Source organism: Apostichopus japonicus, chromosome 17, assembly GCF_037975245.1.
Source record: "Apostichopus japonicus isolate 1M-3 chromosome 17, ASM3797524v1, whole genome shotgun sequence".
NCBI lineage: Eukaryota > Metazoa > Echinodermata > Holothuroidea > Aspidochirotida > Stichopodidae > Apostichopus > Apostichopus japonicus.
In genome coordinates, this window is record NC_092577.1 from 14357321 (window position 1) to 14374118 (window position 16798).

Here is a 16798-nt window from a genome sequence, read left to right on the forward strand (position 1 = left end):
CAAATTTAGCTTTATTTGTTTTGATCCGGCTTCCAGTAAATTAAAAACATCTTGATAAGAGGGTTGCAGAGGGAGACCATCCAGGTGCATCATTCAAAGAGTTCACATTAATACATCAGATTAATTGCAAAATGCAATGCCCATGAAAGTAAAGTCTTTTAAAACTAATGCTATATGGACTGATTCGACATTATTCGTAAAGAGATATAATTTAACTCATATAGGTTGTGCTCAATAGAATATACTTTCCACTATGTCATGCAGACAATTTATCAAAATTGTTATTTAAACAACAGATTATTCAAATGAAAATCTACCATCGAAATGTCTCACAGAGGACTTAAGCTATACACATTGAACGTAACTCAAATACTTAACTTGGGTTAAAATTAGAAGAGGATATGGGGGGGGGTGGGGGTGGGGGTGGGGGAGTGAGAAAATTGATGTACTATTCTACCAACACCGATGCAAGTTGCAAAAACTTAAAACAAGGTGTCATCTTTGTCAAGTCCTTCACAGATATGGAAATTATTTGTTGGTAACTTTATTTTCCTTTTTTTTTATTGTTTTTATTTACGCAGTACCTCCAACGATGTCGCTAAAGGTCAACGGAGTTTCACTTAATCAATCTTCATTCTGGGTTCCCCAGAATGAACTAATGGTTATAACGTGCTTTGCTTGGGACGCGAGGCCGAAGGTGAACCTTTCCTGGGTTATAAATGATCATGATAGAATCTATACACAAACTAATGTAACAGAAGGTGATAGATCAACGTATAACTCAACATCACTGCTGGAACATACACCAACAAGTGAGAATGAAACTATTATCTGTTATGGTAATAGCGTGACGTCATCAGAGTATAACGTGGGAGTGTCACTCTATACATATGGTAAGTTAATATCATCAAGTATCACAACACCCTTGATACAAATCACCTGAAACACACAGAAAACACAGTTACTACTGTAAATCTTAAAGTTGTGTACCAAGTGAACACTGGATTGTGCTACAAATATGTAGCATGTGCTATTAGGATTACAGTAAGAACTGAGGATATATGTAATCCCAACAAATCCAGTTTGATGCATTTGTTGGGATTACACGTATCCTCAGTTCTTACTGTAATCCTTATAGCACATGCTACCATTTATCATATTTATCAGTAGTACAGTAGTTACTGTAAACACTGTGTGAATTGGCTGTAAAAATCATAGCATCACAAATAAAGTATCAGAACACACTTATGGTAAGATTACAGTATCAGCTATCAAGTGCCAAATATACGTACATACATTTTGGTAAGACCAGGAAAAATGTATATGTTGACGTGTGACACGATCAGACAAACTTGATATTGACTCGAGGAATAAGTATATTGTAGTGTCCAGATCGTTCTGCGATAATCAATTACACTAAAGCTTTGCCGGAGACCGGAATATGTTAATATTCATAATGATGGCAATATATTTATGTTCTACGCGAAAATATAAGTAGCACATGATGGTATATACCAAACCTTTGAAACTTTTTCACGAACATGACGGATGAATGTTTTGGAATGTCGCAGATGATGCCAAGCAAAACACTGTTCAATGTAAAACACTGAACTTAGTCTATATATGTTTTAGCACATTATTTAGTATGTTAATGTTTTCATAGCGTGAACACATTAGTTCGCTTGATCATCATTCTTAATATAATATAATAATAATTAACAATTCGCTGTTTAAGGTTATAATCCGAAACATAACTGGAGAAGTATCGCTATTCCCAGTCTGTTACTGTCTGAATTATTATTTTTTTTTTCGTTCAAGTCCACAATATTCAAACTAAATATCAATTATCCTATTCATTTCTACTTTAAACGAGTGAAAATATAACAATAAACCATGTTTAAGGTGTGTCTGATCAAGCTAATCAATACTTACTAGATGAAAGAGTTAATTGTGTTTAATCTTTTGGTTGATGAAAGTCTTTCCAGAGCTTTACATAACTTTGAATGGAGAAAGAGTCGAGAAGAAATATGTGAATTCTGGAGAGAATTTGAATGTAACTTGTCATGCTGTTGGAGCAAGACCTACAACATTGTTATCATTCAACGACCGCAATGAAGTTGTGACTGAATTGCCCCCACCGAGCACAAGTACGTCCACGTCAAGAATCTCGTTTCTTCTGATAAAACGGCTGGAAGAAGAGACTATTACATGTACGAGTACACAAGGACGAGAGAGTGAATCTGATCTCACGACATTTGTCACGGTGACAGTTACTGTGTCCGGTAAGCGCACATCCCCCCCCCCCAAAAAAAAAAAAATCCACCACATTATGTAGACACAATATGTCATTCTTTAACGTTGTTACCAACTGAAAGTCTTAAATAGACAGTCTGTACTTCGAGGCGAATGATCTCAGGGATTCATATTAAAATGGTGTGCCCTTTCAAGGAGGAAATTCAATATGCGAGGGTTTTTCGATTATACATGAACATAATACAACCAATGTCAGAATAAAGACGCTATAGGTGACGAAATCGTTTCTTTTTAATGTATTTAAATTAAGGCAGTTGGGAAAGTTAGGAAGAGTACAGCACATTGTAATAGAAAAAACTACGCGTACGGAGTTTCAAAACTAAGTTTAAATTTAAATGTCGAATATGAAGTAATGCTACAAATTTTGCTTTTCCGCGTTTCCCACATGATTTCTGTGTTTCTACAGTGTCTATTTTTAGCTTTAGCTTTTCAGAGCATGTCTTTATGCAGAATTATAGATTTGATCTTTGCAGAATTAATTCTTATGCAGAATTATAGATTTGATCTTTTCATAACTATGTTATAGTTCAAAGACCAAGAAAGTAATACCTAATAATGACTGCTAGTAATATTTTCATATCTATCATGTCTTCAAGATATACGACTTTAAATCTATGGAAATTCCTCGTTAGGGCTAAATGGAGGATGACGTCGGCTCCTCATTAAATGCGCTATAATGTTACAGTTAATACATTGTTGTAATAAAAGTCCAATAACTCAACCAGAGCATCATTTGATACCATTCAGCACATTAATTTGTCCTTGCGCAATTTGTAATACTTAATAATAATAACAATTTAATAATTTGTAATATAATGGTGTAAACATTCCATTGGAGGCCATCAAAGTCTTCTGATTACCCACTGAGTCTTGTATTGCATCTGAGGAATTGTAATATTGGTCTGTGTATTAGACTGCATAGTTCAGTCACTTTAATCGAAGTGTTTAAAGGGAATTTATATATATATATATAATAAAGATATTATATAATATACAATATAAAATTAAGATATCATAAAAAAGTGGTATATAAGTAAAACATGATAATAATATCAGTGTTTTCTAATTGTATGTAAACATATCGATGTTAGGTATGTCCCTCAAGTCATCTCTCAATATGGAAAGTCCACCTTATGATCACATTTTCAAGAGCACATATACCTCAATATGGTTTTCCTTTGAGTGATGGAAATAACTCAAAACGTTTATTAAAGTATACATTCATTTCATTCTCTGCTGTCTTTCAGACGAGTCGACCACACAAACAACAACGGCTGCCGGTTTGTATTATCATGAGTGATTTATTCCATAACTTATGAATTTTTACCCGATACACATAGAGAATACAGTTACTACTGTAAATCTTAAAGTTTTGTACCACAGTAAAAACTGGACCGTGCTATAATTCGGTAGCATGTGCTATTAGGATTACAGTAACAACTGAGGATATGTGTAATTCAACAAATCCAGTTGTTCGGGATTTGTTGGGATTAAAAATATCCTCAGTTCTTAATGTAAACTTAATAGCACATGCTACCGATTTATCATATTTGTCAGCACGATCCAGTATTTACTGTGGTACAAAACTTTAAGATTTACAAAAGTTACTGTAATCTCTGTGTGAATCGGCTGGAATTTTACGTACGATACGGGTTCTTGTTACAAGAAAACAAAAAACACTACAAAACGCTAAAAAGCTCCCAAAAAGTCTATCAATGATGATCTATGATAAAATATATGATTTTTTGCTTTTGTATTATTTTGACTAATTTGCATATTAATATTTGTTTGTTTGTTTGTTGTTTTCTTTCATTGTTTTGTTGTCGCTATGGAATGACCAATCAGTCATCATCTGATTGTAATATATAGACTGTACACCACAAAATTATGTTTAATAAAATCACCCTTTGAATTCATTGAAAATGTATTATTTCAAAGTTCTGTCTTGTCTAATTCTTGCAATTAATTCTTTGAAATTAACCAGCTACAAAGTATCATCGATTTTAATCTTTAAAAAAAAAAATAAAAACGGTTTCCATTTTGCATTTCATGAAATATTACCATATATACTCTTTCAGATAGGCGAACAACAGCACCATCATCTTCAGGTTTTTCATTCAAATATTTATGTAATACTAATGAATACAATTAATTAAGAATGGTGTATCATTAGCAAATAATGAGATAGAAGGGAATTTTATTGCTTATTATAAGATTTGGAATATCGCTAACTACACCCTCTATTTCTAATACCTTTTTCTTCGCTTTTCTTACTTTAATTATCATACTTTTGTTACCTTAAGAGTTATACTTGGCAAATATAGAAAATATAGGAGTTAAGCGAACCTCTCACGTTATTCAACGTTTCGTTTTGTTAATCTATTCCTTTTGTTGGTACAAGGGGATGCACTACTATGTGAAAATAATGTAACATAAATTAACATGTCCGTGATTGTATTGTAGGATGTGATAAGTGATATATGATATAGAACCATGTTTCCATACATCTGTTAAGATATTTAGGTAATTCTTTATAATTTCTTTCCAGAATTTGACTATCTTCAATGGGCCATTCCTAGTTTCGCTGCTTTGTTAACATGTTTCGTGGTTTTCTGTACCTATAAGATTACCATCAAGATCCGAGGTAAGTTAAGTTGTTTAATCTCAACCTGGTAAGCATGCGTAAGGTACAACTGTCATTAGTTGCTCATTAGTTGCTCTGCGGGTAAACGGTGCTCACTTACCTTCGTTAGAGTGCTTGTATCATGAGAGGGTCAACAATAAAGTGAAACAAATCATGCAAGACCCAACACACCCCTTGTTTGAGCACTATATTTACAACCGCTCTGGACTGCGTTTATGCCCACCACGTACATTTAGGGCCCGCTACAGATATTCATTTGTGCCTAATTCTATCCATATATTTAATTCACAAGTGAGAAGATAAGTTTCTTATTTGTAGGACTTGCTGTTATTATATTTGTATTACTGTATGTGTTTCGCAGTCTATTGATACTATATATACTATTGCTTTTTTTTTCGTTTACGACCTGTGTAAGCCGAATTTCCGATTGTGGACAATAAATTCAATTCAATTAGCAGAAGAAAAAAAAAACATGATTGTGTTTGTACTTTATAAACCAATGAAAAGCACTAATTTGAAGTAGTTTAACGAAATATCCATAGTAGATAATGATAGATAATTTATGCATGTGTAACATGACATTTTTCAATGCTCATTTATAGATCCATTCAATATCCAATAAATAAAGAACAATTTCCGTGTTGACGTTTTTAATTATTCTACATTTTTCTCCTTCCTTACAAATAGCTTCGATGTCGGCTAATTTGTCAACGTAAGACTTGTGTGTTGTTTTTGTTTCTTATTATTGTTTACATGCTTCTAAACTGCCGACTTTACTACATTGAGAGAAGCTTAAGTTTGTATTTAACTTTAAAATTGATAGTCATTCTCAGCAAAAAAGAACCAAACTTGGAATTATGGCCGTTATTGGTTGGCTATATGGATCAGTTTGATGTGGACAATTTATATTACATTGGTCAAGGGTGGTCACGTGATTGAGTTATGGTTTATTTTATAACAAATACATGTTCATCCTTTCTATGGATCTGTAAATTGACCAATGGTTCTAAACATAAGGTCGAATGAATACACTGTTGATTTGAATTTGTAATTAATATTTATTTAGTTATCAGATTATTTCTACTGTTCAAACCTGCAAATAATTCTAAGAGAAGGTTTTTGATTTGGAGGATAAAACCTAACATAATATACGTTTTAAGGGAAACTGAATATTCCACAGCCAATAAAAAACACAAAACATACCTGTTATTCATATAGAGATGCAGATACAACGCCCGCTGGTACAACTCAACTACAACTCAACACCTTGCCGGCTGACCAATCACGTAAGTTCAAAAAGAAATATTTAATCTGTATTAGATATATAGAAATTGTTGATATGTTGATGATATCTCCTTGACTACTACATTTCTGTCTTTATATTAGTTTTACAGAAGCCGCCACAAGGGACTCTCCAGCACAAACAGAAGTAAGGATGTTAAAGCATAAAATCAAACGCAATTGATAATCTAGGAATATAAATGATTATTTTTGTTTTTATTTTTATTTTTATTTTTATTTTTATTTAATTTTTTATTTATTTATTTTTTTTTTGGGGGGGGGGGCAAAATTTAGAAAGCTGCATTAATGATCTGAATAAGTTAATTGAGGTTCGTTCAAGGGGCTGATTAATACATTTTACTGCAGACCTAACATTTTCTGTTAATATTTGTTATCACAATACCACATGTTACGTTAATGATGTTGTTTTAATTACCGAGGTATAACCATAATCGTGTATAACGTAAGCGGTGTATTCTGTATAAATTTGTAATATAAATGCGTTTGTTTAATTCACTTTCGAGTAGTTCAGACAGCTGGTGATAAATTTCTAGTTAACATTGTTTAACCTTCTTCTTCAACACAGGTAAGTTATGTTATGAGATCAATAATATCACCATATTTCTGTATTTTAATTTAGATCAGATCTTCCAAGTATTCCGAGCGAGGAAAGCAATTCCATTCATTCTAGCGGCAGTGAAAGCAGTAAGTTGATTTTAATTGATGCTAATTGATGCAAAGTGCATAATTTTAAATTCTAAATGAAGAATGAAGACCAACATCAGTATCGGAGCTTTGTATTTTTAATGTTACATGTATCTGACAACATGATAATACAAATAACATGTTACATAAAACACAATGTTATATACCCTGACAGACATGTAACATTTAGATATAATTATGTACTATGTCCTCGAACAATGGTATGATTATCTCATGTCTTCTCGGCCTTTTGGCTAAGATCATGTGTAGTATCTGTTCCCTTTCGAGGGGAATGGTGATACACACCCGACGATGATCACACAGTCACAGTCTCGATGCAAGGGGACAGTCGTTCGGTAGTTTGGTTTTCGTGCCCAGGTTCTTTCCTGGGCGACTCTTTCTTAAAGAGTAAGATTATCTCATGTCTGATTCTTACTGTTAATATGTATACACTCTATGACCAAATATATTATATCAAAAAGTATATCGCAATTGATATATTTTCACTGGCTTATTTACCTAAGACACGTTAACGTGTTTTTCTTCTAACGCTGCACGCTGCTATATATTTTACTTTACAGATTATTACTCTGCTGCCAAGGTAGGAGGGGCGAAGGATAGGATATTTAGTGCTAATGAGTTCTGCATCTTATTAAGTATAAAGGAAGGAACAATATACAATAGATGGATGGGTACTATCAAAATTTCCAGTGACGTCAAAAAATGCGCTGTCCTAACGACGATCGCAGGTAAAGTCGCAGCCTTATTGGTGTATACCTTTATGGTCAGCTGCGTGTTTCAAGGGTAAACAAAACTTCCGCATGTATTGAAGTATTATTTGCTAGGAACGAAAACAGCGAATTGAAAGGTTTTAAAGCCTCATAATCTTAATAATATTCAATAGTCATAAGCCAAATTGGCCCGTTGACCTCCTCGAAGATTATACACATTATGAGGTTCACAGCACTTAATAATATTAATCCGACGTCTGCCATCATTTTTTTGTTTAATTATAAATCTTTTAACTAACATATAAATGTTCCTTTCTAATTGCTAACATCATGTGATATAAGTAATGTACTGCAATGTGCCCAACGTTGTTTAGTTTCTAACCCTGTTTTTTTTTCTGCATTAAGAGGGAGTTACGAAGAAGAAAATTATCCACTGGGATGCATTTGTTAAACGCACACTTGACCTGCCTAAGACCGATCATCTTACGAAAATTGATGGAATAGGAGTCGACAAAAGTGAGTTATTCTATTCCATCGCGTGGATGCCTATATATACGTTACACCTCCATACTAGTACAAGCCTACCACGTTAATATTGGCGATATCATACAGCAATGGACTGGTGTAGGCCTAATACAACACTTTTTAACTCAACTTGCCATTAAAGCGTTTTCATTTAATAAATGATTAAAGTAAAATTTCGTGGCTTGAGAAATGTTGAATTCACGAGGTATTGCATAATTAATTTCTACAATTATTGAAATATTCATGATCTAGGTTTCTCAGTTTCATCAATAATTGCAAATCGTATTTGATTAGTAATCGCTACCACCGATAAAATTATCGGCCAAACGCAGAACCCTGTATCCAAGGATCTCCTACTATGTGTGTCATGTAGCATGTTATTACGAAGCATTTCCAATGACAAATCTCTAGGCCTATACCTGTTAGTTCCACCAAGTGTATTAACGGCGTGTAAGAACTATATCAACATAACATTAAATGCAAGATTGATCCGTCAGTGTAATGAGCCAGAAATTACTCTTCTCTGGGTTATACCTATATAGGCAATGGGAACTATGTAACCATAACAATCGAACCTGCGCTATGTAATATCATCAATCATACATCACATTAGTAGTATGTTAATTCCTTCAGCCACCCTTTACCTCATCACTGAACACACTGTCTGTGAGACATTGGACAGCCGTCTTACATTTGACCCGAGTTCACAAAGCAGTCCATTTTCAGTTTCGGATGTCATGAAACATATCGCTTCCATTTTGGAAGGACTAGAATGTTTGCAGTCGTTTGGGGTGAGTCGGCTGTATGGTCATGTATCAATATTAAAGCTGCTTATAAATGGAATTTTTACTAACAAAGTTGTATTATGATTCAAATTATTTAAGAATTACTTCGACGCTTGCGTTAGTGTGACAGTTGGGTTGTCGATTATGTCAACATAAAACAATCAACAACAAAGATGCCACACGAATATTTGAAGGGAAAACAATGTATAAGGTTTAATGTATGAGCCGCATCGCATAGTCTTTTGGCAAATATGAAATTATTTGTGACGGCCATATTTAAGCAGTTCTTTGCGGCCAGAGTGTATGATGACGTTTTTATAAAGACCGGTTTGTTCACAGCCTCATGGCAATTGTACAAATCTCTATTTCATATGCCCCTATAAATATGTTAGTTCATTGTTTTATTTAATTATTCGTATTTTATCTTATATTCGAAAGATTCGATATAATTTAATTTTTCAATACATATCTGGTCCAATTAACGTTTAACAGTTTTTACATCCGGGGTTATCAACTAAGAAGATTTTATACACAAAGGAAGGAATCTGTAAATTATATGATTTCTGCCTTGCTGAAGATGCACCGAAGATAGTTGCTCTAAAGAAAACACAGGTGATGACCTTCTTAAACCAATTTTGAACGTCTAAATGAAGTCATAGTAATCGTTAATAATTAAAATAATTTTCAAAATATATTTTTTTTCTTGTTTAATTCCACCTCATGTATTGAACGAAGTAACATATACATGAAGAAAATCACGTTTAAGTCTTTATCAGAGTTAATCAATATTTCCGTGCAAACTAAAAGTTGTGGGCAACATATTTCATTAATGACCAAAAAAAAGGTGCCCTTCAAAGTAGAAAGAAAATATGAAACAATTTCCATCTTGGTTGCAGCTGTTAATTATTCAAGGTGGTTTCCAATTGTTTTAAACATATGAAAACAAAATGAAACAAAGGAATTAAAATTTAATACTATCCTTTTCAGTTGTAACTATACTATGAACCCAATGAAGCCAGAAAGATTGAATCATTGTAACAACTTTTAAACTTTCTTATTTTTGCCAGGTGAAAACATTCACCTTAAATCAGTTTCCTCCAGAATCTTATTTCCGTAATGAATACACTGCTGAGAGTGATGTATGGACCACAGCTGTAGTAATATGGGAGATATTATCAAGTGGTAAATAAAATATACAAATATATTATGTTTATCGAGACGTATCCTAAGCTTTGATCGTTATCATAATATAACATTGCTAGCATTTGTGTATGTAAGGAAGAAACATTTTGAAAAAAAGTTACAGTTCTCCGAACAAGATATGATTTATGTGACATGACGAACGAACGATGGCAATATTAGGATTTTTTATTTTCATTTATTTATTTTTATTTCCAAAGTTTCATAGCTGATTTTAAGACTATCAGTAAAAGCATCGTCTGTTAAAAGCGACCTACAACCTTTCCTTCGATCTAGAGAATAAAGTTTATGTTCCTAATATCTTAAAACGCAAAATAATGTAGCTTCCGAAAGAAGCTGTAAGGGAATCAATGGTGTATCATGTTAATTCCATGCTTATTAAAATTTACGAATTTATTGTCGTAAATTTGTTTCCCTTTTGCAAATGATTAGATATAATATTTTGTCTTAAAATACAAAATAACCAGCTAAATATAAGTGACGATTCTCCGAAGAAATAGCATTTGTCATATTTTATCTTCGGTTTTTTTTTAAGGAGAATCTCCTTTTCCAGTTGATGAAGATATTAAACCCTGTCAAGATGTTAAAGCACCGATGTTAACTTGGCCTCAGAATTATTTACAGCTAAGGTATTATTTGACCTACAAAATTAACTTAATATCATACCAATCGTTAATCATTTATTTTATCGAATTTAATATCAATCATGTTAAATTATTGCAATAATTCACATGGAAATACGATATAAGAATAAATATATCATTCTCCCTTTCAACAATTGACTGGTATTGTCAAATACAAAGAACAGACAAAAAAATCATGCAACCATGTTCGTACTTACGTGGTCGTACGTGAACATTTTTTACATGAGCACTATAACGCGACATACGTAAATGACCACCAACGTATACAGTATAGTGAAACGATAATTATCATTCGGTTCAACCAAAAGCTTGTTTCAACTGTAATGCATGAAATGGCATATTTATATTAAAATTTAATAGGACTAAATATATGTTTTTTAGAACATAACTATTGGCAGTGTCTTGTACTGTAATAGCGGGGTGAAATCATAACCATTAACATTGTTTACCTTTGTTTAGTAATACAGTCTGAAAGATATATTAAAATGACTTCTATACGATAAGCTTTGATCGCTTTGCAAACCGTTTTATTCCTAAGGTAGATAACGATAGCGTAGTAAAGGTATATGCCATAGTAAATAGTACGTACAAAGGTAAACCAAAAGTTATATACATAGTAAAGGTATCTGCATAGTAAATAGTACGTACAAAGGTAAACTAAGGTATTTATCATAGTAACAAATATGAACAAAGGTGAATCAAGGTATATGCATAGTAAATAGTACGTACAAAGGTGAACCAAGATATATATCATAGTAAAAACTATGAACAAAGGTGAAACAAGGTATACACATAGTAAAGGTATATGCATAGTAAATATTATGCACAAAGGTGAACCAAAAGTTATTTATATAATAAAAGGTATATGCATAGTAAATAGTACGTACAAGGTATAAACATAGTAAAAGTATATGCATAGTAAATAGTACGTACAAAGATGAACCAAGGTATTTATCATTGTGTATTTTCTTACGGCAGAAACTTGATACTATTTGATTGTTGGAGTCAAACATGTTCTCTCAGACCTACAATTCATCATCTCAGAGAATCATTCAAAGCGGTAAGTAAAACTGTTAACAAAGTTATGTATTTATTTCAGAGGTATATAAAGACTTGTGGAATACACACACAAAATACAGTTTCATTTTTTTAACGTCCTAAAGAAAATATTACGTCCTAAAGAAAATATATAACTTGCAATTTTTATACCATCCAAGCCAATGTTTACGACAACCAGTTTTAATAAACGTGTGAATTATTTTCTCGAACAGTAAACTCTGCATGCTAATACTTTGTATCGTGGGGCGGGGGAAGGGGGGGGGGTCGAAAATGACACTTACCACGAGCCGATCAATATTCTTAATTACTTAAAGATTTTCAGAACTAAGAGAAAAAAAGCTTTTGTTATAACCAATGGCCACCAATACATGTCATATCTTTTTGTGTTCGCAGATCTTCGAAACTTTAGTAGAAAACAGTTTCTACGAGATACCACTTTCCGAATTATACATACCAATGAGTGGAACTACTAATTAACATTAATTAATTAATTAGAGGCAGGACGAAGATAGAAGGACAATTCCAGATGATAGCGGAACGATTTAGACAAATACCGACAAAACTCTGTATGCATGTGAGGGCGTTGTGGTCAAGTGGTTAAGGCAGTGGACTAGGGATCTAACATTACAGGTGCGAGTCCTGGCCAGATCATTGCGTTGTGTCCTTAGGCAAGGCGCTTTATCTCCATTGCCTCTCTTCACCCAGGTGTATCAATGGGGACTTGCGAGGTAACTTGTAAATATAGTTGCGTGCGCCGGTTTGTGGCTGCACCCTATGGGAAGTTCCCCGGGGGACACGTGGTTGTGTTGCACTGTGGTGCCCCAGGAGAGACTGATTGAATTGTGCACACTTTGGTGTGTAGGTGTGACAAGTTACCAATGACCAGGGTTAAGTTGTAAAGTAGTGTGAGAGGGCCTTGGCCCCGAACAAGACTGTAAACCTAAATATAAAAAAATATATATATATTAAAATGTTAGTCACTACATGCAGTTAAAAAACAAACTTCAATTTCTCCTTAAAAAGAGAAAGGAAAAAATTGATGATCATTGCACCAAATTCCTTGCAATTGATAGCCTGATGTTAACACAATCTTTGACTGTATAGAGAAATGTCTTTGCAACTGGAGGCGAAAGTCACAGCAGAGGAATGCGTATGTTCGTTTGGCTTGAACAGTGCGAATCGATATCATTTTGGGTGTTTATGTTTATGTTTATGTTTGGTTTGTAGATTAGATAGCTATATTAAAGAGATGGTTAACCTAAAATATCCATGAATTAATTAAACTGATTATCGCGGGCAATACATTTTAACTTTTACTATGATGTGGTCTAGTCAATGTCACAAGGCTTATTTCATGTTTGTATATTAAAAATGACTAAATATTGATTAAATAAACTGTGTTATAATGGACTGAAACCTGTTAACCCCATGGCAGTTTTTAAATTGTCATTAAGAAATCTTTTTTGCATACAACCATATTAGTACTACTATTGAACAAGTTGTATGGGTTTGAAGCAGATCAAATTTCCGAGTTTTAGTTCTGTTTATTCATTGCTCGAATCATAAATGTAGGATTTAGTACGGTCATTATTACAACAAGTTTGTATATACATCACATAGGCCTACTACTGTTAGGTAAGCTATAGTATAGTACAGTCATTATTACAGCAAGTGTGTATATTCCATCATATAGCCTACTGTTAGGTATAGTTACACACACAGGCTTGGACAAAACAAGGAAATGAAACTCTAATCAGTAGTAACCTTAAACATCTCGAGTTGAATGAATTTCTCTGTCAATATAGAGCGAAACGAAAATGAAAGCACTAAACACTTATGATGCATTGTAATGGCACCGTGCATACGACAGCGTTAACAACAGACTACTTCGGCGAACGAAGTTAACATTTTAATACCAATGCACTGTGTAGTGCATAAGCCTGGTTGCGTTCGGCACGTACAGCTGCTATGCTGCTAAGATGCTATTGAGCTTACAAGCAGGTTACAATTATTACTGTGATGTAGCGTGAATTATACGTATGGGACATTACATAAAACAAAGATGTTGCCTTAGCCATATGCATGTATACAACATATAAATTAATAAGTAAATGGATAGGAAATATGATCTTGAAAAGAGAAACGAGTTGCTTCTAACTAGTCTATTTTATTCGCATGCCAAAACTGTGGGTATCAAAAAGGGACAGCGAACCTTTTATATGAAATACCGTCAAAAGCTTAGAAGGCGATGAACTTAAATCTAACTAGGTGATGAACAACTTTTTTTTTCCAATCTCTATTTTGAATGTTGAGCAATTTTGAGCCTACTGTTAAGTTTACAAAGTTAAATGGACAATATCAGTTTGGCTTTTATTCAATTAAAAAGACAAAAATATTGGTAAATATTAAGTATTTTACGTTTCTGCTCATATAAAAATAAGTAAAAAAATCGGGTTGACTTTCCTCGAGCATGGGCATCCGCCACAAGGGAGGGGTGTGCTGTGTCCCTGGACAGCGGTGTAAGTAGGTCAATGCATACGCTGCGGCCGCCGCGGCCAGGTGACCAAGTACCGAAAAATAAAAAGAACACAAGCGCTGGAGCTGGCTCACTAAATGTCTCTCCCGATACTCACTGAAATGAGAAATGAAAAAGAACCTTGTCTTCAACATGGAAAAACTGAGTGCCATGTCTGTAAGTCTAGAGGCGCCCAATAAATAAATGTTGACTCTCCTTTTGGGGCCATTTTCATTTCTGTACAGCTCCGTTCTACGCCACTTCCCTATTAACCGGTTCACATGTGATTCTTTTGACAGTTAACCAAGTATTGTGCTTCCCAACCCCCCCCCCCTGGCCCCTCCCCCGCCATTTGTAGTTTGTTCTGCTAACGAGAGAGAAATAAACGAATACAAAAGATATTTTCATGACGAAAATTACACTTGCAATACCTTGCACGATAATGTGTAACATTAACAACAATTCCAATTAAAAGAGTATTATCTGATAACATTGAATTTTACAGGGTGCCTCAATTTAAGATTGAAAGCGCAAGTAGGTTCTTGCATTTGACATGTATGTCGTCTTGGCGAATGTTGTGTAATGCACGAGTCTTGAGAAACAAGCATATCTTGTTTATTATAGTTGACAGATGTATCTACGGAAAGGAATAAAGAATTGGTGTCTAAAAGAATCCACTAAAACCAAACGTATATAGGCAAAATATGGATATATGATAATCATTTGTTACTCTCTGAGACGAAAGTTATACAACTTAATGGCGTTTTGATGAACAATAAGTAGAGAAATATTTAGTGTTCAGTCAATGCTTACGAATTCAAATGTTCAGATTGAGTTTTATGAATTAATTCTGAAAGCATCACCTAAAACATGATAATCCTACAGAAATAATGTTTACTTAAAGGTTGCTACATATGACATAATACCTTATAACAAACGAGATATCTAAGTGCATAGCATTCGAATGCGTATAGCTTTACTTTTGGTTGATAACACTAATAACATGCTACATAAACATTATGAGGCATTTTTGCTTCTCGAAACTTTGATTATTAATAGCTGTGACTGATTGAAAGAAAATACTACTGGATAGGCTACAATAATTATTATGAGGATATTATTTTCTTAGATGCAGATGAGAATTAGCTCAAATTGCAGCATAATCAATAAACCTGCATAAATTATGCTTCAAATACTCACCTCAATATCAAAGAAGGTGCAGGGAGAGAGAGAATCTGTTTTGCGCTTTCGTGAGTAAATTCCACCAAATAGGTCATACTGCGACTTGGCTGTAAAATTAACGATGAGTAGTTGAACTTACTGTTAACTGATACCATATATATAACAAACTTGAAAATGTAAACATTCTTTTTAAATTTCAAGCAAAACTTCAACTAGTCTTCCATTATTCGAAAAGGTTTCGCTTCTTCATCGCTTACAGAGGGTAAGAACGTATACACAGATAGCTATAGGACTTATAGCGGGAATACTGTTTCTCTTAAGAATGTCAAAAATCATGGCGATATAAATTCAAAAATAATGTAACGTTGAAGCTGAATCACTCAACTTAATAATTCGCAACAATGGTTCCAAATTATCTCTGTAATTATTGTAAAAGTAATAATTTCTTGTAGCTATGTCGATTACAACAGGGTGACGAACATCACAGGGATCACCCTACGATTGAAAACAACACTACGCAACTGAAAATATAGATACATTATCAGAAACGAATGTTGAATAAGAGGGCGTTGTTCTGCTTTACAGGGAGCCTGCGAAAGTGCAACTAAATGTCATGCCGTGTCCTGGCTGTGACCTTTGCTATGGTACTGTAGTGAAAGTGAGTTATAGTATACAACCGTATTTGGCAAGCGGCAAGCCACATGTGCAATAATTCCATAAACCGAGTTGATCGCCGTTAAACTCTGTTTTTCGATCGATAAACTGAGTTTATCGACTGGATAACCGTGTATTTCGCGATAATCTCAGTTTATCGAGCGAAAGCAGAGTTGACGGCGATAAACTCGGTTTATCCAATTATTGCACATGTGGCGTGCCATATCCAATTCGATAAACTAGGTTTATCGAGCGATAAACTCAGTTTATCGATAAACTCAGATTATCGATCGAAAAACAGAGTGCAACGGCGATCAACTCGGTTTATGGAATTATTGCACATATGGCTTGCCATAACCGTATGCGCGAATTTCTCTGACGTAATGTATCATGTATTTACTCAAGTCAAACAGTAGAGGGTAGATCACTGACCAACCTTGAACCTGGTCATGGTTAAGTATGTATTCCCTTTAAAGGGACTCGGCATTATCACTTATCGATGCTTTAACTATCACAGGAGCTGTACTATATCTGAGTGGAATAACCTCAGAAAATCGTGT

The 16798-nt window shown here is 33.9% G+C and overlaps 1 protein-coding gene and 1 pseudogene across 2 annotated transcripts; both read left to right on the forward strand.

Moving 5' to 3' along the window:
• Positions 1 to 485: 485 nt before the first annotated feature.
• LOC139984365 (uncharacterized) lies at positions 486 to 15085 on the forward strand. 2 transcript variants are annotated; one of them, XM_071998253.1, is made up of 17 exons: positions 486 to 893; positions 1977 to 2282; positions 3561 to 3593; positions 4392 to 4421; positions 4862 to 4957; positions 5645 to 5669; positions 6176 to 6243; positions 6344 to 6386; positions 6879 to 6943; positions 7525 to 7692; positions 8080 to 8190; positions 8833 to 8990; positions 9477 to 9596; positions 10052 to 10166; positions 10720 to 10813; positions 11807 to 11888; positions 12281 to 15085. In XM_071998253.1, exons 1-17 carry the CDS (start codon positions 593 to 595, stop codon positions 12362 to 12364), a joined length of 1899 nt encoding a protein of 632 aa, XP_071854354.1. In that variant the 5' UTR covers positions 486 to 592; the 3' UTR covers positions 12365 to 15085. The 2 variants fall into 2 exon arrangements, with proteins under 2 accessions (XP_071854354.1, XP_071854355.1); XM_071998254.1 differs by lacking the exon at positions 4392 to 4421.
• Positions 7178 to 7254, forward strand: LOC139957853 (U2 spliceosomal RNA; annotated as a pseudogene).
• Positions 15086 to 16798: the final 1713 nt, after the last annotated feature.